The sequence below is a fragment of the Salvia miltiorrhiza genome, unplaced genomic scaffold (genome assembly GCF_028751815.1).
Source record: "Salvia miltiorrhiza cultivar Shanhuang (shh) unplaced genomic scaffold, IMPLAD_Smil_shh original_scaffold_399, whole genome shotgun sequence".
NCBI classification, from domain to species: domain Eukaryota; kingdom Viridiplantae; phylum Streptophyta; class Magnoliopsida; order Lamiales; family Lamiaceae; genus Salvia; species Salvia miltiorrhiza.
This window is the reverse complement of record NW_026651541.1, coordinates 51,340-74,651: the sequence shown is the minus strand read 5'-3', so window position 1 is coordinate 74,651 and position 23,312 is coordinate 51,340. Positions and strand designations below refer to the sequence as shown.

General features: G+C 34.9%; 1 protein-coding gene across 1 annotated transcript; it reads right to left on the bottom strand.

Annotated features, from left to right (window-relative positions):
• Positions 1 to 11,977: 11,977 nt before the first annotated feature.
• Positions 11,978 to 16,385, bottom strand: LOC131004456 (cytochrome P450 71A9-like). Its single transcript, XM_057931151.1, has 2 exons — positions 15,416 to 16,385; positions 11,978 to 12,746 (listed from the first exon to the last, which is right to left on the bottom strand). Exons 1-2 carry the CDS (start codon positions 16,286 to 16,288, stop codon positions 12,129 to 12,131), a joined length of 1,491 nt encoding a protein of 496 aa, XP_057787134.1. The 5' UTR covers positions 16,289 to 16,385; the 3' UTR covers positions 11,978 to 12,128.
• Positions 16,386 to 23,312: the final 6,927 nt, after the last annotated feature.

Below are 23,312 nucleotides of genomic sequence, written 5' to 3'. Positions count from 1 at the left end.
ACTTTTGAATTGTGCATTGAAACACTATCGCAACTTGTTCATGGATAGTATGTTCAACGCCAACTTTGCTTGGATGAGAGTATGAGAAGATACAATGAATATTGCTTTGAATTTTATTATTTTACTTGAACATTTATCGAAAATTCAGTATTTCATTCAATAAAGTACCAGGTTTTATTATGACATTTTTATTCATGTAAATTGCAACTTTTATTCATGTTCATTCTCATGTTATTCATAAAATGTGGTTGCTTGTGGTACTTAGAGTATGATCGCGTATCATAATTATAAAAAACTAAAATAAAAAATACGAGCATTATAGTTTAACAACATAGTCTATATAAATGCATAATAATTTCGTACACATGAATATGTGTATATACAAACAAGAACATAATTATATTCCACATCACATATATGAACAATGTAAATTTTATTAAAGTATTAATTATCAAGTATTTTGGGATTGCACAAAATTTTATGTGATAGACCCTTTAGGATTGTGAATAAATGGATTATATTTTAACATTGTTTATATGTAAATTGATATTTTTTAGAATTCACATCTAGATTTGGAAGAACATGTTTTGTTCACAAATTGTGATATTCAAACTATACACACAATATATGACAATAATATTCAATATGACATCAAAATAATTTGTTATGGTATAACACACTATTATTCAATTTGATTAAAGTTATTAATTAATGACTAATTTCAATATTGGTGCAAAGAATTATGAACGTGTCACAATTAATTCAACCATCATGAATAGATTATAAGCAATATCAGGAATTACGCGAACATATACAATGTATCAGCGGTCGTGAATATAATATATTCAAATATAAATAGTGCACAAAAGAACATGAACAAGTGTGTGGTAATCACACTACATGAATAGTGTAAATGCAAACATAAACAAGTGAATACACAACCATAGTCGTTGTCATAACATCTTGAACAACAACCTCCCTAAGCACCCTCACAAGGGCCATAACAGTCGCTACTGCCGATTGCACAACCACGTCTTCCCTCGCAATATCCAAGCTACTACCACCGCCTCTGCCATAACCTCCGTCGTCATGGCGTGGGCCATAAAACTCGCCGCTTCTGCTCTGTCGAAGTCTCTCGATCTCTCCATCTCTCAATCTTGCGATTGTTAACGATCTTCGTCAGCCTGCGCACAGCACCACGCTCAGCGCACCTCTCTTCCTTGCCGCATCTCCCCTAACTTCAGCACTTTGTCGTACTTCCCCCACCAGCCATCAACGTTTAATGAGTAATAAAAAAAATCTGAATAATGAAATTTGCATAGGATGTTCCAGCGTGAATTGTAAAAGATAAATTCCAAATCTTTGAATGTGTGTTAGTGGGTGAGTGCATGATATGGTTGAAATCCCAAATTCCATAAATAAGAGATATGTTGTTCCATAAAATTGGGAAAGTCACGGTTACAAAACATGAGGAAATGACCGAACAAACCTTTTAGACGAAAATTAAGCTTGACTAATATTGTAGATCATAACCGCTAGATTGCAAGGATCAAGGGCTATAATTAGTTCCTAGTTCTCACAAAAAAATGGAGTTCTCATAGGATCCTCTCCCTATATATATATATGCATGTATATATATAGGAAAGGGCTAGGGTACAAACACTTCTTAACATATAAAACACGAACTAGATAAAATGTATGAATTCTATGTAGAACACGTATGAATTCGCTGTGTAAATGTATAAATTGCAAAAAAAAATAAAATTTGTTACCTATGAGATTCGAACTAGGGACCATGAATTCATCCCACAAGGTGATAAATCAACCGTAGATCTTGATTTCTGTTAGATATAAAAAGTGGGGAATTTTGTGGGTCGTTAGATTGTGGTGTATTTACCTGTAAAATCAGTTCAAGCAAAGAATACAAGCTCAAAAAGTGATGGAGAAAAATGTTGCTTTTTTCATATATCGGGATCCGTCCATTACAATAGAGAAAAATGAGGTATTTATAAACAACATACAAGAGGGATAAAATAGTAAAAGACTGTCTATGTCACGCGCTCCGCATGTACGGTTGTTGCTGCGATATCCGCCAATTGTCAGAATATGTCTGTTTTTTGGACAATAGTGACAATGCCGGAGCTCGAATCCTGTATAACGGGAAGGGTTGCAGAGCTGGAATCTTTCCTTAGCTGGAGTCCTTTCGCGCGTGGAGCTTTTCCACGGCTGGAACCTTCTCGCGACTGGAGCCTTCCAGAGCTGTTTCTCTCCACGCAACGTCCTTCCACTGACAAGTGGCCATTCATGAAGCTTCTTACTGAAATCCCCAGCGTTGCTTTAATAGTCCCATATATAATCAATTTTCCTCTAATTCTCCGTTATTTTGTCCACGTGTCATAATCTCAGCTCTGCACACACTTTTCTCCTCCATCAATTTCTAAGCGCTGAAAATGGATCATATTTTATATTCTAAAATGTGCTTTTATTTTAGTTTACCCCTATATATATATATACTATAATAAAAACACATCTTTTTGTAAAAACTAAAAACGGCTAAAATGTATGAATTCTATGTAGAACACGTATGAATTAGCTGTGTAACTGTATGAATTGCGAAATTCATACGTGTTCTACATAGAATTCATACATTTCGCAATTCATACAGTTACACAGCCAATTCATACGTGTTCTACATAGAATTCAGCCGTTTTTAGTTTTTACAAAAAGATGTGTTTTTATTATAGCCCAACTCTATATATATATATATATATATATATATATATAGACATATTTTAGAATATAAATTACAAACATATTTTTGAATATAAAATAGGAACCATTTTCAGCCCTTAGATCATTAAGATCTACAGTTGATTCATCACCTTGTTGGATGAATTCATGGTCCCGAGTTCGAACTCATAGGTAACAAAATTTTATTTTTTACAATGTATATATTTACATATCGAATTCATACGTGTTCAACATATAATTCATACAGTTTAATTAGTTCGTATTTTATATGTTAAGAAGTGATTTAAATGAATCAATGTATATATCATATTAAATATAATTAAATTTCAACCCTTAGATCATTAAAATCTACGATAGATTCATTATTTTGCTAATTGCTGCAATTTTATCTTTTTTAATGGTGTAATAGTGCCTAAATATACGAACTTTCATATATTTTAGTTTTACAAATGAACTTAAAATCTTGCCTCCCACGAACTTTCCTTTTTTTTTTCCCATAGTTTTCACACACCGAACATTTCCAATGAATAAATGCTAAGGTGAAAGTCGGAACTGCATCAGATAGATTACACTACAAAAACACAAAATGTATTAACGAATCAAAGTGTGACATGCAACCATCGATGTTCATATTTATTTTAGCACTATCTATTGTTGCATGCATGTCCCACTTCTTGTTGATTTATTAATACTATATGTTTGTGTTTCTATAATGTAATCTACCTAATGTACAACTATGTCGTTTGGGAAGGCTTCAATTTAAGCCACATAAAACAGTTCCACCTTCCACCTCAATATTTATTTGCAAAATGTTAATCTATTTATGAGCACTATCCCATAATAGATTACCATCTATATATCAATTTATTTACTTATTCTATCATATGTGGGGCCCTCTCCCCACTCACAATATAATTAATTACTTATTATTAACACTACTTTTGTGATGAAACTCTTTCTCCACTCATAACATATTTAACTACTTTTATTAAAATACGTGTCACTCCCTCCTACGATAATTTTTACGGGACATATGGAGTATATAGTAATCCCTCCATCCTATTTGACTTGACCTATATTATTTTTTCACTTGGTCTTGTGTGCGGGTGGCCGCATATCATGCGGTCCGCCCGGACACATTCTATGTGTTATACATTTTTTTAATTAAATCTAAAAATGTTGTTTGGTGCAGTGGTATAATTGCATTCTCATTGTTTCAAGGTTAAGGGTTTGAAACCCCTCTCCCCCTATTTTTTTGATTTTTCGTTTTTTTTTTTCCCGATTTTTTGCCCATTTTTTTGATTTTCCGTTTTTTTCTTCCTTTTCCCCCCTCCAATTTTTTTGCTTTTCCATTTTTTTCTCCTTTTTTTTGTTCCGATGTTTTTGCCTTTTTTTTTGTTTCTTTTTTCCAGTTTTTTTTCTTGCTTTTTTTTTCTTGTTTCAACTTTTTTATCTTTTTCGTTTTTGCTTTTTTTTCCCTTTTTTGTTAGCTCATTTATTTTCTTCTATTTTGTTGTTTAATTTTTTCGTTGTAACAATAATTACTCCATTCGTCCCTGAAATAAGTTCATATTTTTTCTTTTTGGGACGTCCCGGCCCCCAAATAAGTTCATCTTTCTTTCTTTCCATTTTTGGACAACTACCCCACCGCTAATAACACTTTATTTATTCTTACTTTTCAGTTTTTCACCACTCCCAATACTAATTATAACATATTTTTCTCCATTATCAATACACTTTACCACTTTTCTTTAAAATCAGTGCCGTCCCCAAATAGGAACTTATTTTGGGGACGGAGGGAGTATTTTTTATTACGACAATAATTACTTGACCAAATAGCTAAGAATAAAAGTTCTAGCGAGTGAAAATAAGATTAGTTTTCTTCACATCAATAATTATTTTTGTTTACAAAAATAATTACTTGAGCAAATAAACTAAAAGTACAAATTCTCATAAATAAAAGTAACAATTATCGTGAACAAATGTAATAATTTAGAAACATTATATTACATCATATCAATAGTTATTTTTCCTTAGGACAATGATTACTTGAATAATTATTTGATTATTTTTTTCTTTATTCTAGTATTTATTTATACGTTATTCAATATAATTATTATTATAATGAAAAATAATTATGTTAATATAAGTATTTATTTTCATTCAATATAAAGTATTATATTTTCTAAATCCTAAACCCTAAACCCTAAACCCTAAAACCCTGAACACTAAACCTTGAACACTAAATCATGAACCCTAATAGAAATATTTACTTTTAATTAGCATAAAGTATACATTTGTTTGCACAAATGTATACTTATGTTAATATAAGTATTTACCTTCATTCAATATAAAGTATTATATTTCTAAACCCTAAACCCTGAATAGTAAACCCTAAACCCTGAACACTAAATCCTAAATTCTAATAGGAATATTTACTTTTAATAAGTATAAAATATACATTTGTTAGCACAAATGTATACTTATATTAATATAAGTAGTTACTTTCATTCAATATAAGGTACTACTTATATTTTCTAAACACTAAACCCTGAATGCTAAACCATAAACCCTAAACACTAAATTATAAACCCTATGATGAGGACTGTAATACTCATCAGCGCTGTGCTTAGCAATACCACAGACAGCTCTGCCAGAGCCCGCCTCACTAGAGACAACCTTACCAGAGCCCGCTCCACCAGAGCAGAGCTGACCACCTTGCCAGAGCAGAGCTGCCCGCCTGCCAGAGCAGAGCTGCCCAGCTTGCCAGAGCAGAGCTGTCCGCCCTGCCAGAGCAGAGCTGCCCGCCTTGCCAGAGCAGAGCTACCCGCCTTGATAGAGCAGATCTACCAGAGACAACATGCCAAAGACAGAGTTCAACCAGAGAGAGCTCTGCCGAGAGCCCTACTAGAGTGAAGCGTTTCCAGAGCCAGTCTTGCCGAGAGTCAGCTTTACCACCAAGTTGGGCTTCATGGGCTTTAGGGTTAGGCTCAATTAGTTATCTATAAATAGGGATCTTGTACATGAAAAGGGGGGGGAGGGTGAGGGAGTGTTGGATTTGTATACTGAAAGCAAGAACGTTTTATGCTTGTATACAATGATTCCTGTGTTCACTATTTAATCTCCTATCTGATTGGGTTCATGATTGCATATGTATGTTCTTTATCTCTATATAAGTAGATTATATGGTGTGTTGTAGATCACAGAAGACCGTATAATTGGAATAACCTTAAGAGATATAATATAATCACATCCGAAATAACTCTAGGACAAGTTATTGGTTTAGGCTGCGGTATAGATGGAAGTAGTTTGTCTTGATTACTTATCTATACTGGTACGTCATAACGTATTGATAGGACCACAGTGAGATGTATTCTTCTATCTGACTTAAGTGAAGAATCAAGATCTCGGTAACTTATATGATCTTAATACTAATAAGATTTCAGATATATATGTTGATTCATTTATCACTTTGATTTACTATGAGCGAGAGTTATATAGTAACTTGAGTACTCTGTATCTTGGGTGATAGCGGTTAATATATGATATTTGATTATCTGTATTAGTACTCGTATCCGTATCGGATAATGGCATCCCCTTAAGGAGCTCAATAATGTTTATTGCGTTAAACCCTGCAGGTTGATTAAGTTCAGGCGCAATAATAAGTTTTGAGTGGTACTGCTTAAGGATTATAAAGAGATTAATTAATTGAGGTTGTCAGAGCTATAATTAATTAATGGATGTCGGATATTTTAAATACGAGGATTTAATAAGTCTAAAAACAAGCCCCGACTCATCACCGGCAATAAAGGGGTAAGTCAGTATCGGTTCTCTAGTGGAATGAACTGATATTTATAAATTAATTATGGTCTGGGCTGACCATAGATAAATTAATTTATTTGAGGCCCATCTTTATTCTTTGTATCTGGTCCCTGGACTGGCCCAAAGTCTCCTAGCCCAGAAAGAGCTGAAAATCGTCCAACCCTAAACCTGCGCCCCCTCCCTCTGTATTTTCTATTTAAATACAGCTGTCAGCTCTCAGGAAATACACACTGATAAAATTAGAGTTTTTGAGAGAGCTGGTAGGTGCAGGAAACGTGTGGGATTTTCCAGCTTGGGATTTTCATAGCTCGTTGTCCATCCAACGGTGAAAGCTGAGCGGGATACAGTCGAGAAGATCAGAACTGGAGTCTTTCGACACGATTATCAACGACCTCTGCATCCGCTTTACAAGTAAGTATTCCTAACACCTATGTGCAGCTGTTAAATTCATAGGAGCATGTTTAAGATTAATCGTTGTATGATAAATTAATAATAATCCAAGAAACGATCATCGGGCAAACGGAACGTTAATTCAATTTAATATTCCTTCAGGGAGATCAAATCATTCGAGCAACACACTTGTAATATGTAAACACTCTCAATATAGTAAAAACACTCGAAGATCACCCGTGGATGTAGGTCTTAATGGCCGAACCACGTAAATCCTGCCTCGTCTATTGCTTATCAGTTAAGGATTGATTTCATGCTTCATCAACTGGCGCCGTCTGTGGGAAATCTGGGCTAAGGCGTGAGTTGGGGATATTTTCTGGGCACTGTTCTTCATAATTTCAATGAATATGCATGTTCTAGCGAAAATCTAGGTAAATGGTTAGGTTTCGGACTAGATCTTTGAGTGTGCTTCCACATCTGATCGTTCCGACTGTGTAATGTGAAAAATAGTAGGACAATTGCACATTAATGTGTGAGATTTGCATAATTTCGGGTGTGTTTCTGTGCGACCACTTATGTCCCTGTGTTCATCTGGAGATTTTCTTTTGATTTATGGGAATTGGGCCGATTTCCGACTGTTTTGCATGAAGAAATGATAGTTAAGATGGCACATATCGGGTAATTCAAAAGAACTCATATGATTTTTGAAATATTCTTGGGACCTGTGCGATTTTAAATTTTCCTTGGGATTTGTGGAATTTTGAATCATGATCTAATCACGGGGGCAATTATACCCTGTTCTGTTTCAATAACGTATATTCCCGATGTGAAATCGGAGAAAGATAATCTCTGGCGAGTCGTCTTCTCTTGGTTAAGATCATTTTTCCTTTTCTTTTTGCCTATGTGAACCTGATGGGAACACAATTTACTCTTCTGGGTTTATTTCCCAGAGGGGTGGGATATTCATCATTAGATGGGGATTTCTCCGAGTTTCTTGCGCTTAACAAAGTCCGTACATTTGATCTAAAATTACATTATAGGCCGAAGTTTGTGAGTTTTTCTAGAGCTCTGGTCGAACATTTTCAGCTCTGATCGAGATGCTCTAGGTCAACATTAGCTCTGACCACTATGCTCCGAAAGGGTATTTTTCAGCCCTGACCCGGATGCTCTGGACGGATATTTTTCAGCTTTGACCGGGCTGCTCTGAACGGATATTTTCAGCTCTGACCGGGCTGCTCTGAACGGATATTTTCAGCTCGGACCGGGCTGCTCTGAACGGATATTTTCAACTCTGATCGGGCTACTCTGGATGGATATTTTAAGCTCTGACCAGGCTGCTCTGGATGGATATTTTCAGCTCTGACCAGGATGCTCTGGATGGATATTTTTCGGCTCTGAGCGGGCTGCTCGGAATAGATATTTTCAGCTCTGACCGGGCTGCTCTGAACGAATATTTTGAGCTCTGACCAGGCTACTCTGGACAGATATTTTGAGCTCTGACCAGGCAGCTCTGGATGGATATTTTCAGCTCTGACTAGGCTGCTCTTGATGGATATTTTTCAGCTCTGATCGGGCTACTCTGGACGTATATTTACCAGCTATGACCGGGCTTCTTTGAATGGATATTTTTCAGCTCTGACCGGGCTGCTCTGAACGGATATTTTGTAGCTTTGACCGGGCTGCTCTGGACGTATATTTTCCAGCTCTGGCCGGCTATTCCAGATCAAAAATTACAGCTCTGACCAGGATGCTCCAAATCAAAATTCCCAGCTCTGACCAGACTGCTCTGGATGAATGTTTCCAGCTCTGACCAAGATGCTCTGGATGGATATTTTTCAGCTTTGACCGGGCTGCTCTGAAGGGATATTTTTCAGCTCTGATCAGGCTGCTCTGGATGGATATTTTTTAGCTCTGACCGGGCTGCTCTGAACGGGTATTTTTCAGCTCTGTTTAGCTGCTCTGGACGGATATTTTTCAGCTCAGATCGGGATGCTCTGGGCGAATATTTTCAGCTCTGCATGAGACATTTACAACAAGACAAACCAATAACTTGTCTTCTAATTTGTTTCTCAATAATTGGTTTATAGCCCTGTTAAGAGGGGCTTTCATGTTTTACTAACATTGGTACTTGAGGATTTTTACAGCACAAGATAAACATATTTCGGGAAAACACTTGAACAAATATGATAATCACCATAACACGAAAAGCTAATCCACTAACAAGTGGTGACTCAGGTACTTCGCAGAATGAAAACTTTTCGTTACATGATCTTAGTTATTTCATCGAAGTATGAAAGCATGATAGGGATTTGGGAAATGTTATAACTTAATTTTTGGGCATAAGCATGACTTATATTATCTATCCTGGGATTTATGCAATAATAATTATGTCTTGGAAGCTGTACACCTTCTGCATATGTGCCTAGGGCTAGAATATAAATCGACTAAGTACATGAAGCTGCATACCTTCTGCATATGTGCTAGGGCTTGAAACATAATTTGGATAACATACTTTGGGACCATAGTCATACCAACGCTGTCACTAGCATCACAAGTAGGAACACCAATCACAAGCATACACATAACATGTTTTGTTGAATAATGCACATGTTACTAAGGGGGGAGTGGAGTATATGCCACCATGCGTGTTTTCTCGAAAAACTTAGCAGGATATTTAAGCCTTAACGACAACTCAGCCGCGTAGCGGATATTAAAACCTTAAATGGTAACTTAGCCACGATCCGGAACTGTAAGCCTCAGGATGTATCTGAGCTTTCTCAGCGCAGTCAAGACAAGTTATCTCAGCCTGCGCAGCCGTCTCAACTATCTCAGTTATCTCAATGCAATCAGAGATCAAATTATCACCGTAACTATCTCAGCCATCTCAGCCTGTGCAGTCTTCTTTATCTAAGTCATCTGCAACGTAGATTGCATAAATCATCTCAGCGCAGTCAATGCGATTATCTCAGCTCAGTCAAGGCAATTATCTCAGCGCAGTCAATGCGATTATCTTAGCGCAGCCAGTGCGAATATCTCAGCGCAGTCAGTGCGATTATATCACCATAGCCAGTGCGGCTATCTCAGCGCAGTCAGTGCGATTATATCAACGCAGCCAGTGTGGCTATCTCAGCGCAGTCAGTGTGATTGTCTCGTCTAAGCTACCACAGATTACCTAAGTCATCTGCGGTGCAGATCGTCTAAGTTATCAAAACTAAGGCATTAAATGCAAAATCTAGCCCTTTGTGGCATCGCAGACCTAGCCCTTTGTGGCATCACAGGCATTAATTGCAAAATATAGCCCTTCGTGGCATTGCAGACCTAGCTCTTTGTGGTATCGCATGCATTAATTGCAAAACCTAGCCCTTTGTGGCATCGCAGACCTAGCCCTTTGTGGCACTGGTTGAACACAAAAATGACACAGTTCAACCAGACTAGGGGGAGAGTAGCTGATGAGGACTGTAATACTCATCAGCGCTGTGCTTAGCAATACTAGAGACAACTCTGCCAGAGCCCGCCTCACCAGAGACAACCTTACCAGAGCCCGCTCCACCAGAGCAGAGCTGCCCGCCCTGCCAGAGCAGAGCTGACCACCTTGCCAGAGCAGAGCTGCCCGCCTGCCAGAGCAGAGTTGCCAAGCATGCCAGAGCAGAGCTGTCCGCCCTGCCAGAGCAGAGCTGCCCACCTTGCCAGAGCAGAGTTGCCCGCCTTGCCAGAGCAGAGCTACCCGCCTTGCTAGAGCAGATCTACCAGAGACAACATGCCAAAGACAGAGTTCAACCAGAGACAGCTCTGCCGAGAGCTCTACCAGAGTGAAGCATTTCCAGAGCCAGTCTTGTCGAGAGTCAGCTTTACCACCAAGTTGGGCTTCATGGGCTTTAGGGTTAGGCTCAATTAGTTATCTATAAATAGGGATCTTGTACATGAAAAAGAGGGAGGGGGGATCAATTCATTCGAGCAACACACTTGTAATATGTAAACACTCTCAATATAGTAAAAACACTCGAAGATCACCCGTGGATGTAGGACTTAATGGCCGAACCACGTAAATCCTGCCTCGTCTATTGATTATCAGTTAATGGTTGATTTCATGCTTCATCACCCTAATAGAAATATTTACTTTTAATAATTATTATAATGAAAAATAATTATAGTAACAATAATTACTTAGACAAATAGTTAAGAATAAAAGCATTAACGAGTGAAAATAACATTACTTTTCTTCACATCAATAACTACTTTTACTTACAAAAATATTTATTTGAGAAAATAACTAAAAGTACAAATTCTCATAAATAAAACAATTATCGCGAACAAATATTACATTTGTTTATAATAATTGTTACTTTTATTCAAGTAATCATTGTCATAATGAAAAGTAACTATTAATATGATGTAATGCATTATGCAATGTTTCTAAATTATTACATTTGTTCACGATAATTGTTACTTTTGTTCATGAGAATTTATACTTTTAGTTATTTGATCAAATAATTATTATTGTAAGAAAAAAATTATTAATATGTATAAAAATAATTATTGATATGTGTAATTATTTCAAATAATTATTATTATAAAAAAGTAAAATACATTGTAAAAAAGCAGAAAAAAGAAGAAAAAAATAGGAAAAAAAGATGCACGCAAAAAGAAATAGTAAAATGAGCAAAAAAGGGGAAAAAAAACGCCAGCAAAAAAGGGGAAAAAAATGCTAGCAACAGGGTTCAAACCCTAAGGGTGAGGAGAGATGGGGAGGTTGGTGCCATTGCGCCACAACACAGATTGGTTTTAAATATCAAACGTTAATATATATCTATGCGTGTGAGGGTGGGTGACCGCATACCATGCGGCCGCCTGCACACAATAATTTGCATTTTTTTTTGTTGTCCCAATTAAATTTATCTATTTTTTTATATATAAATAATCACTTTACACTATATTAAATATGAGTTCACACATAGTTATAGTATAACCGTTATTATATTCCTAAATAATGATGTCTAAACAGAAATAGGGAAGGTATAGTGAATCAGAGCGAGTACATATGAATAGAGTTGAGTTACTAATAGTAAAACGATCATTATAATTTTCAGCATATTATATTAAAATCAGCATAAAACACAATGATATTTTAGAATATAATATAAGATCTCTGCACCAACAACATGCTTCTACTGATTTACCGGGCAAGCTACCAAGCGAAGAGGAATGTTCTTATGCATAGTAATCCCCGGCGCTTCCTCCATATCAACATCCTCAACCGATACTCCTTCTGGAAGCTTCCAATCAAAGCGGAATAGAAGATTCGCGAGCGCCAGCTCCACCACTGGCATCGCGAAACTGATTCCGGGGCAACCCCTCCTCCCGGCGCCGAACGGCAACAGCTCGAAATGCTGCCCTCTGAAATCGACGCGGCCGTCCTCGAACCTCTCCGGCAAGAAATCTCCAGGGTTCACCCAAACTGCAGGATCCGCGGAGATCGCAGCCGCGTTGAAGAAAACCCTCGTTTTGGCGGGAATCTCGTACTTGCCGCCGTCAATGACGCAGAGGTCCGTGGTTTCATGTGGCAGTAGCAGCGGCGCTGGTGGGTGGAGCCTGAATGACTCTTTGACGACGTGCTTTAGGTATATGAGTTTGGGAAGGTCTGATTCTTCCACCTTGGCCTTCCCTTTCACGATCTCTCGCACCTGTTGCTGAGCTTTCTGCAGAATGGTTGGATTTCTGATGAGTTCTGCCATTGTCCATACTACTGTTGCTGCTGAAGTATCAGTTCCCGCCACAAATACATCCTACGTGTAGGAGCGGATGTTACAAAATTATTTTTTGGGAAGCCAAAATAAAAAATTAAAAAACATATCAAATATAATTAAGGTGAATTTTTTTGATTGAGTATACTTGAGCTACGCCCTAACACCCCCTATGACCGCCTCTGCAAACGTGGTGCGGTGTGTTCATTAGTGGAATATAGTTGTATTGTTGAAGACCAGAGTTTGATCCTTCTAAGTAATAGATTTTTTGAATTTTAATTTTTTAAATAAATATTATTCGAATACCCAGATAACCGATTCGATTTTTGGATAATCGATCACTCAAAACGGTTCAGGAACTATTAGTGAAATAGGGCATATTTCGAATTTGGGCAACGAAAATTTCGATTCGGGTAACCGAACCGAACCGTTTAGACATCCCTTACCATTACCTCATTCATTTCTATAAACTTATGAAATACTAGCAAATATACCAATTGAGTATTTGATTCATTTTTATTTATTATTTAATCTATTTTGACAATGACAGTATTTTGGTAAGTTGGTGACTGATGTGTTAAAATGGTGGATTAGTAGAGGTGTAATTTAGGGAGTTTTTATTTTTATTTTTATTTTTATTTTTATTTTTTAAAGGAGATGTAATTTAGGGAGTTAGCACAACATTTGTGTAACAAAATAAATAACAATGTGTAACTATATATATATGTTGTGCCTGTAAAATTAATAATCCCAAATCATATATCTATCCACCATGAATTATAATAGTTCAATCAAAATTGGTAGATCTCTAAAATAAACGGTTTAAATTCAGTATCCTAATATTTTTTATGTCTCCTTAGCTCATGTTCCACTATCAAATTGGTTAATTATTTTAATAATACTTATTTTAAAAGTAAATAAAATAAAAATTATTGGAAAACACTTATAATCATATATTAATTTTTTTAATCAGTATACCCTACTTATAAATTTATGAACAGTAATACTGAAATTAAATGCTACAAAATTTATTAGACGCCCTAATTAGGTGTAATAAACTATAGTTAATAAGTCAAAAATTAAATTAAAACCCAAAAAAATGCAACTAAAGAAAGAAAGTAAAAATAGAGGTACACAATGGGCACCAAATAGTGTGGGACACTATGAATCTCAAATGAAAAATATTACTCCATTCATCCACGAAAATAAGTTTTATAGAAAAGTGGCACGTATTTAAGAAAATGTGTGTTGTTTATTTAGTGAGTGAAGAAAAGAGCCCACAAATTAAGAAAAAAAAATTAATTAAATTTAATGAGTGGAGAAGGAGATTCACAAATTAATTAGTAAATGAAGAAAGGGACCCACAAATTATTATTAAAAATTAATTAGGACATCTTTTTATAAACAAATTAAAATAACAAATTAAGACATCTTTTCGGTGTATAAATTTCTAATAGTCGAGTCTTACTAATATGCATTACGAGTAATAATTAAGTTAACTTTAATATTTGTAACTCATAGTCGTCTATTCATAAATGGAGACATTTTAACTATATTTATCAATAATCTTCACCAACTCAATCTTTTAGTAAAAATTTATTTATTTTCTTCTATGTATACAATTTATAAATTCTATAACATTTTTACTTTATTAATAATCCACTCTAACCTAAATATTTTTTCGTTTTCTATTATTTATTATCATATGTTTTAATTATAAAATGTCGAGTGTCATGTTTTAAATTGATTACAAAAATGTAAAGGTTGGCCTGATAATGATATCATCACAATACTTTATCTTCTAATTTTTTTCAGTCCAGCTGTGAGGTGGTGAATAAATATGGTCTTAGACTTTTAACAAATTTAGAATTATCAAACGACAAGATCTTGCATGAACACTCAACATGTCCTGATCAAATCAGTCAAAACCAATACCAGTACTTGTATAGATCTATCTTTATTTAATTATTTTAAAAGATAACTTCTGTGTGGTATACAGCCAAAGTAATGTATACTTCGACACATAGAATGAAATAGGTTCTAATTAGCTATTAATTTGTTCATAGATAGATCATACACAGCCAAATTAAGTAGTGTATACTTCGACACACACCGAATGCAAAGGGGCGCTTATCATTGAAGATTAAATTCTATAAATAAATTGTTTATTAAGATATCGGAACTTTATATATCTTAAAATTGTCTTTGATAATTCCTATATATCGTTTAAACTAATTTTGATTTATATCTCATTAAAATAATTGAATTGAAAAATACAAATAAAATACCATTCATTTTACTATTAGTTATGCATGAAAAGTACAGGATATCAAAATGGAGCAAATAAAATTTTAGATAGTCATTATATATGGTGGAAATTGAAAAAGTGGTCACTTTAATATTTAATAAATTGTAACAATTCTAAGAAATGTGGACAAAATTATAATCATACTAATACGAATGAGATGATTCACACCAGTTAGTGATATGACTAGTATAAATGAAGATTGTGTGTACCAATTGTAACACGCATCGTCTTAGCTAGTGTGCATAGTCTCAATTCTCTACGAATTCATAATAAATGTATCGTATATATGTATAATTAAAAATTATTGAATTAAGTTGATCGCTAATATTTAATTTTTACTATCCATTTCGTATATTTTGCATCATCGAGGTAAACAAAAATGCTAAAAATAGAGTTTAATTACCAAGAGGATAGCCTTGATCTGATCATCCGTGAGCTCAGAATCCTCCTGCACTCGAAGCAACACATCAATTATATCTTCCTTGTCGGAATCCAACACCCTCCGATCACGATGCTCTCCGATGACCCCCTCGAAAAACACATCCATATCCCTAAAATTGTCCCCTATCCGCCTGTCGACGCCGTTGATCCCATTAATCCAATCCAATCCCGCGAAATAATCGGCCACGTTAAACTCTACGGCGAGGCTCTGCGTCTCATGAAAAATCTCCTGGAAACTCCTCCCCATCCCCTTAACGTCCGTCTCCCCGAACGCGGCGCGGCTGACTACGTTGTTGGACATGGCGAACACCGCGGAGCTCAGGTCGACCGGGTCCGGACCCGCACGGGAGATCCGCTCGATCAAACTACCCACTTCCTCGACCCGTATGTGGCGGAAAGATTCGACCCGTTTCGCGGTCATCAGTTCCAGAACCACGATTCGCCTCGCTTCTCTCCAGTAGTCCCCGTACGGTGCGGCCGAGACGCAGGAGAGATTGTAACACATTTTTTTCATTGCGTAGAGAGAAGAGGGCCGGCCCGAGAAGGCGAGGTCGTGGTTTTTGAAGATATCGCGGGCCTTATCGGCCGATGAGACGACTAACGTGGGCACGGATCCGAGCTGTAGGAACATGAGATCGCCGTAGGTTTTGGAGAGCTTTTGAAGCGACCTGTGAGGCAGTTTGCCCAGCTGGTGGAGGTTGCCGATGATTGGAAGCTGTCGCGGGCCTGGAGGGAGTTTTGCTGCGTTAATAACGGGCTTTCGGGTTTTCTTCAGGATTAGGAAGAAGAGTGTGATGAATGTGAGAAATGGAATCAAGGGAATCTGCAGAGTCATTTTTTCCTTTTCTTTTTTGGTGTTATTTTGCTAGGGTTATGGAGGTGGGAGTCGGAATATATACAAAGAAGTTTGAAATAAATAGTGCCAAATATTTTGAATAGTCACTCTATTAATTATAAGATATATTATCCATGAAAATTAATTAAAGTTAGATTCAACCAAATATTCCATTAACTCAACGACAGAATTTGTGTGGTTTATGAGAGAATTTGCTGATAAAATTTCCACGAAGGCGGCGGCGGCGGTTGTAGGGTACAGCAGAGGAGGAGACGGAATCCAACACCAGCCACACATGACAGTTTTCTGGATATGCAAACGTATTGCCAAAACCGACACTAGCTTATTTTTTCTAATATATAGTATTTGCCAATTTCTTTTAAATCAACTTTGTCATTATTCCCTGACTGAGATAAGTTAGATCGCAAAAACTTGGGTGAGTTCAACCTCACCCTATGAGACGGGTTTGACCCGTTTGACTCGACCCGCGATATTTAATATACATAATCGAGTTTTTAACTAATAAATATAAAAGTTTGAGCTGGTGCAGTGGTAATAGTCACTTATTGTTCGAATCCCTTTTACCCCCAATAAAACTTCATCTTCTTCTTTTCCCTTTCTTTTTTACGTTTTTTAGGTTTTTGTTTCCTTTTTTCTTCTTTTTGTTTTTACTTTTTTTTGTCTTCCTATTTTCATTATTTTTTGGTATTTATATATATATATATATATATATATATATATATATATATTCAGTATTTTTTTTTCTTTTTAGCATTTCTTTTTACTGCTTTTCTTTTGCATTTTTTTTATTTTACTGTTTTTCTTTTGCATTTTTTATATATTTTTGTGAAAATATAATAATTTTAAAATATTACAATTCTTCATAACAATAATTACTTTTTCTGACGACAATAATTACTTGAGCAAATAACCAAAAGTATAAGTTCTCGTGAGTGACAATAACAATTATTGTGAATTTTTCTAAATTATTGATGTGAAGAAAAGTAATTTTATTTTCACTGGCTCGAATTTTTAAACTTAGCTATTCGGTCAAGTAATTATTGTCGGAATACAAAATAATTATTATTACAATGAAATGTAATGTTTCTAAATTATTACATTTGTTAACTATTATTGTTACTTTTATTTTTGTGAATTTATACTTTTAGTTATTTGATAAAATGATTATTATTGTAAGAAAATGCAATTATTAATATATATATATATATATATATATATATATATAAGTAATGTTATTTTTACTCGTTATAATTTGTAATTTTGTATATTCAGTCAAGTAATTATTATCGTAAGAAAAAGTAAATATTGATGATAAAAAATAACATTTCAAAAATGTTACATTTATTCATGTCAATATTTTTTTTCATTATAATAACAATAGTTATTTTGAATAACGTAGAAATAAATAATAGAATGGCGAAAAAATAATCAATAAATTATTCAAGTAATCACTGTCGTAAAGAAAAGTAACTATTGATATGAAGAAATGTAAATTTTCTAAATTATTAGATAAAAAAGGTAATGTTTCGAAAACAATACTTTTCTTCATGTTGATTATTACTTTTTATCACAACAATATTTACTTTGGTTTGAAATAATGTAGAAATAAATAATTTTATTTATTTGGTGAAATAATTAGTTTCTTGAAAAATAATATTATTTTTATTGGCGAGAACTTGTACTTTTAATTATTTTGTCAAGTAATTAAGCATTTTCATGAGAAAAAGTAATTATTGATATGTATAATACTTTAAATTGAATAAAGGTAAATACTTATATTAACATAAGTATATATTTGTGAGAACAAATGTATATTTTATGGTTATTAAAAATGAATATTCATATTATGATTTAGTCTTTAGGGTTTCGAGTTTAGGAAATATAATACTTTATATTGAATGAAAGTAGATATTTATATTAACATAAGTATACATTTGTTAGCACAAATGTATATCTTATGCGTATTAAAAGTAAATATTCTCATTATAGTTTAGGATTTAGTGTTCAAGGTTTAATGTTCAGGGTTTATGGTTTAGTGTTCAGGGTTTAAGGTTTAGAAAATATAATACTTTATATTAAACGAAGATAAATATTTATATTAACATAAGTATATATTTGTGCCAATAAATGTATATTTTGTACTCCCTCCGTCCGCCAAAAGTAGACTACTTTGGTTGGGCACGGGATTTAATAAAATTAGTGATGATTTTGATGTAGTAGAGAAAGGGTCCCACCACTTTATGGGATGTGTGGTTGAGATTGAATTTGAGGTGGGTTTTATTGTAAATAAAGAGTGTTTGTAAGGATAAAAGATTAAAGTGGGTGGTGGGACCATTTCCATAAAAGGAAAGTGGTATACTCTTTGCGGACGCCCAATATAGTAAAAGTGGTCTACTTTTGGCGGACGGAGGGAGTATTTATTTAGGGTTTAGTATTCAAGGTTTAGGGTTTAGTATTCACTATTTAGGGTTTAGTATTAAGTGTTTAGGTAATTACAAAATATAGAATGACAGGAAATACCTATAGAAACATAAGTATACATTTAATTTGTACAAAGAAATGTATATGCTAGCCTAAATAAAAGTAAATATTTCCGTTAGGATTTAGCATTCAAGGGTTAGGGTTTAGTATTCATTATTTACGGTTTAGTATTCAGTGTTCAGGTAATTACAAAATATAGAATCACAGGAAATACTTATAGAAACATAAGTATACATTTGTACAAAGAAATGTATATGTTAGACTACATAAAAGTAAATATTTCCATTAGGGTTTAGCATTCAAGGATTAGGGTTTAGTATTCATTATTTAGGGTTTAGTATTCAAGGTTTAGGGTTTAGTATTCAGTGTTCAGGTAATTACAAAATATAGAATGACAGAAAATACTTATAGAAACATAAGTATACATTTGTTCAAAGAAATGTATATGTTAGACTACATAAAAGTAAATATTTTCATTAGGGTTTAGTATTCATTATTTAGGGTTTAGTATTCAAGGTTTAGGGATTAGTATTCATTATTTAGGGTTTAGTATTCAGTGTTTAGGTAATTACAAAATATAGAATGACAGGAAATACTTATATTAACATAAGTATATATTTGTGCTGCTAACAAATGTATATTTTATACTTATTAAAAGTAACTATTGTCTTAATAAAAAGTAATTATTCATATGAAGAAATGTAATATTTCAAAATTATTACTTTTTCAAAACAATGTTATTTTTACTTACGAAAATTTGTAATTTTAATGACTTGGTCAAGTAATTACAGTTGTAAGAAAAAATAACCATTGATATGAATAAAGGTATTTTTTTAAAAAAATGAAATAAATGAAAAAAAAGTATATATAAAATGTTAAAAAGAAAAAATTAAACGAAAAAGCAAAAGAAAATAAATAAAACACTTTACTAAAGTAATTATTATTGTAATAAAACTTAATCATTGATATGAAAAAAATATATATATAGTATAAACGTAATAACATAAAAAAAAACACAAAAAATGCTAATGCAAAAAGAATCATTTATAACAGAAAAAAAGAAAAAAAAGGAAAAAAAAACGCAATAACAAAAACAAAAAAACGCTAATGCAAAAAGGAAAATAGAAAAAATGAAAAAAAAAAAAAGAAAACAAAACAAAACAAAAGATAAAACAAAACGCATAAAAATAAAACACTACAAAATGCTGTAGTGAAGAGTCAAACTCTGGTAGACAATAAAGGGAAAGCTTCCCCCAACCACTACACTACATTTAATTTTGTAATTTAGAAGCAAACAATTTTTATATATTATATACAACCCCAGACCCGCCCATCCCACACCTTAACCCGCCAGACCCGCGGCCAAACCCACCCGACCCGCGCCCGACCCGTCTCATGGGGTGAGGTTGACCTCACCCAAGACCAACTCAAGTTAGATGTGCCCATGTGAACTGGAACTGTGGAATCGAATCGGAATCAGAACTGTGGTCAATGATTTTTGAAATCGAAATCGTGGTCAATGGTTTCAAACTGGAACCATAACCATAATCAGGTTGGATAGGTTAATTCCAATTTTTCAAAACAACGGTTCATGGTTCGAACTGTGACAATCCAAAACAACATCAAACCGGCGGTTCCACGGTTCAAATTAAACTGTGGAACACCTCTCTGAAAATTTGTGAAACCGACAGTTATTTTAAAAAAATTCAAAATTTAAATTTTAAATACCCCCCCTCCCCCCATTCCAATTCACCTTAATCTTCCCCTATAAATATTCTACATCATTTCTCACACCATCTGAGCTAGAAGAATACTTAAGTGAGCTTACTTAATGCAGGTCCAAATGATGTAATGCATGTCCAAATGATGTCGACATATTGCAATGGTGGTCAATGGAGCAAGTCCAATTCCCCATTCTCGCTATCACAACCAAAGAGATATTTGCGGTTCTCATATCAATAGTAGCGGTTGAGCAAACTTTTAGCGATGGAGGATACACGCTCGATGAACGAAGACCCATGATGACACCACATAATCTTGAAGCCCAAATATTGTTGAAAGATCATACTTTAGCCGAAGCAAGAGAGCAAGAGAATAAATGGGAAGATTGTTCCAAGAGTACCCTATAAGCACAACCGAAGTCGAGACCACTGATTGTATCGAATCATTTCAATGTACTGATGGCGATGATTTCAACTTCAACATGTAGACTGACTCAACTTAAACACTATGCTAGATTGACTCGCAATCGTACGAGATCTATTGTAGTATGTAAGCTAACCCAAGTCGTCTCTCAAGGAAGATTCAACAGGGCTCCGAATTGTATCACAACGAAAGCAGTAAAGTTTAAGTTCGATTATTAAATGAAACTAATGCTTGGAATTGAAAACTCAACTTAAAACTAAACTTAGAAAATAAACTATTAAACCCTAGGCAGAATTATTAGATAAACTAAAGGCTACTGGGAATTAAAAGCTACTACGCTAACAATTTAAATAACTGTAAATAAAAACTTCTAATCTAATTTGACAGAACGAAATTGCAAATTGAAAACTCAACATAATTCATGCAAATTCAAAGAAGTTAACGTAAATAAGAAATACCAATAACGTCGCGAGAATCGAATCACTGTCACTGATTACAACTTCGAAACGGAAAATTGAAGCAAAACAGAAATTGAAAGCTAACTAAAACAAAATCTCGGAAAACTCAAAGAACTTAGAAACTATAAAAACGCTAAAGTGTTTTTAGTGCCGGAGGCTGAGATGATCCTGATTAAGCGTAGTTAAGCCCTTTTTATAGACTGCCTTTCATCAACCTCAATTCAAACAAGACGGCCTTGCAAAACTGGGCCTAAAAAAGAGAGTCGGCAAGACATACGTGCGCGCACAGGAGATTGCAGCAAAGGATAAGGTGCTCGGCAAGTCTCGACAGCGCTGGCAAGTGATTGCTAGCTCTGAAGCAGTGTTGGCGACCTTGCGAGTGATTACCAGCGCTGGCGACCTTGCGCGTGAATTCCAGCTCTGGAGACGTAGGCAGCGCTGGCGACGTAGGCAGCTCTGGCGAAGTAGGCAGCTCTGGATATGGTCAGCTCTGGGGAGAGTTGTTAGTGCTGGCGAGGGATTTGTCAGCGCTGCGGAAGTGTCAGCGCTGGGCACCACTTTGAGCCCAAATAAGCAATTTCTGATCCAAAATCTCCAACTTAGCATTCTTCCTCCTATTTTATCAAAAGCTTCTACAAAGCATCAAAAGGACTCATAAACGCACCAAATTCCAGAACAATTAACTCAGACTTAGCACAATCAAACCCCCAAAATAAGAACAATTAGGCATAAATCATACCCCCCACACTTAGCCTTTTGTTTGTCCTCAAGCAAAATCAATACGAATCCAAGGAAGAGAACGTTCCACGATGATTATTTCCATCCAATCATTCAGCAAGCCAATTCAAAATTTTCGAATCAACACATATCTCTCAAATCATGCAAGTAACTTAAAGTTTAAGAAGCAACACAACAATAATGCAAATAATTCGATCAGACCCAATTCTCCGCTAGAGGTGAATTTTCTAATGTGATCACATTTATAATCAGTATCTCATTTTCACAACTTTTCCTTTCTTACACTTTGTGTGCTTAAAACCAATTCACTTAGATTTCAACAGTTAAGCCATAATTCGTGAAATAAAGTCATTTGGATGTAATCCAAAGTCTTCTCACGTGGTTTTCCATGCTCATAGATTTTCTAGAGGAGCAGAGACTCAGAGCTGTCAACATATTCAGCATTCAAACATTTCACATATAAGGATACGATCGTAGGCAATCACAATGACAACACTCCCTCTAGCATCTACTGGAAAAATCACATTTCACTTGCTTACAACAGTGTTTCAACAAAACTCATAATTCTTTGCACAAACAATATACATATATCAAAAGTAAAACCAGAATAACCACCAATCAACACAAACCCGAAATTCACATAAAAACCCATCTCTTCCAAAGATTCATAAAAATTAGCAAACATCTAAGAACAAGTTAAGAATAGGGAGACCAATCGCCCAAAATCCACATCATAAACAACATGCACTCATCAAAACAAGACAACCCCCCCCCCCCCCCACACTTAAATGATGCCATGTCCTCAGAGCGAAAGATATATAAAGAGTTAGAAGACGTCCCTGAATATTGGCAATGAAAAACAGAAGCACTGTGAGAGGCGGCGAAGCGGTTTGGGAGGCAAGCGAAAGTTAATAGTATGCTGCGTGGATGTCACGACCGGCCCTAATGAAGGATAATTAAGCCGGGGAAAACGTGACTAATGGAGGGAGATTAGAAGCGGGGTAGAAAGGGGAATAATCAAACAAGGAAAGATCGCATTTCATCATTTTTAACAAAAGGGATATTTATAATATAACGGAGGTTTAGTCGTATAGACTCAAATAACTAGTAAGTTCGGGTAACTCCGACTTAGCCAAAATAACATAAAACTTCTGAGTACGCAGCGGAATAAGGTTCTGATT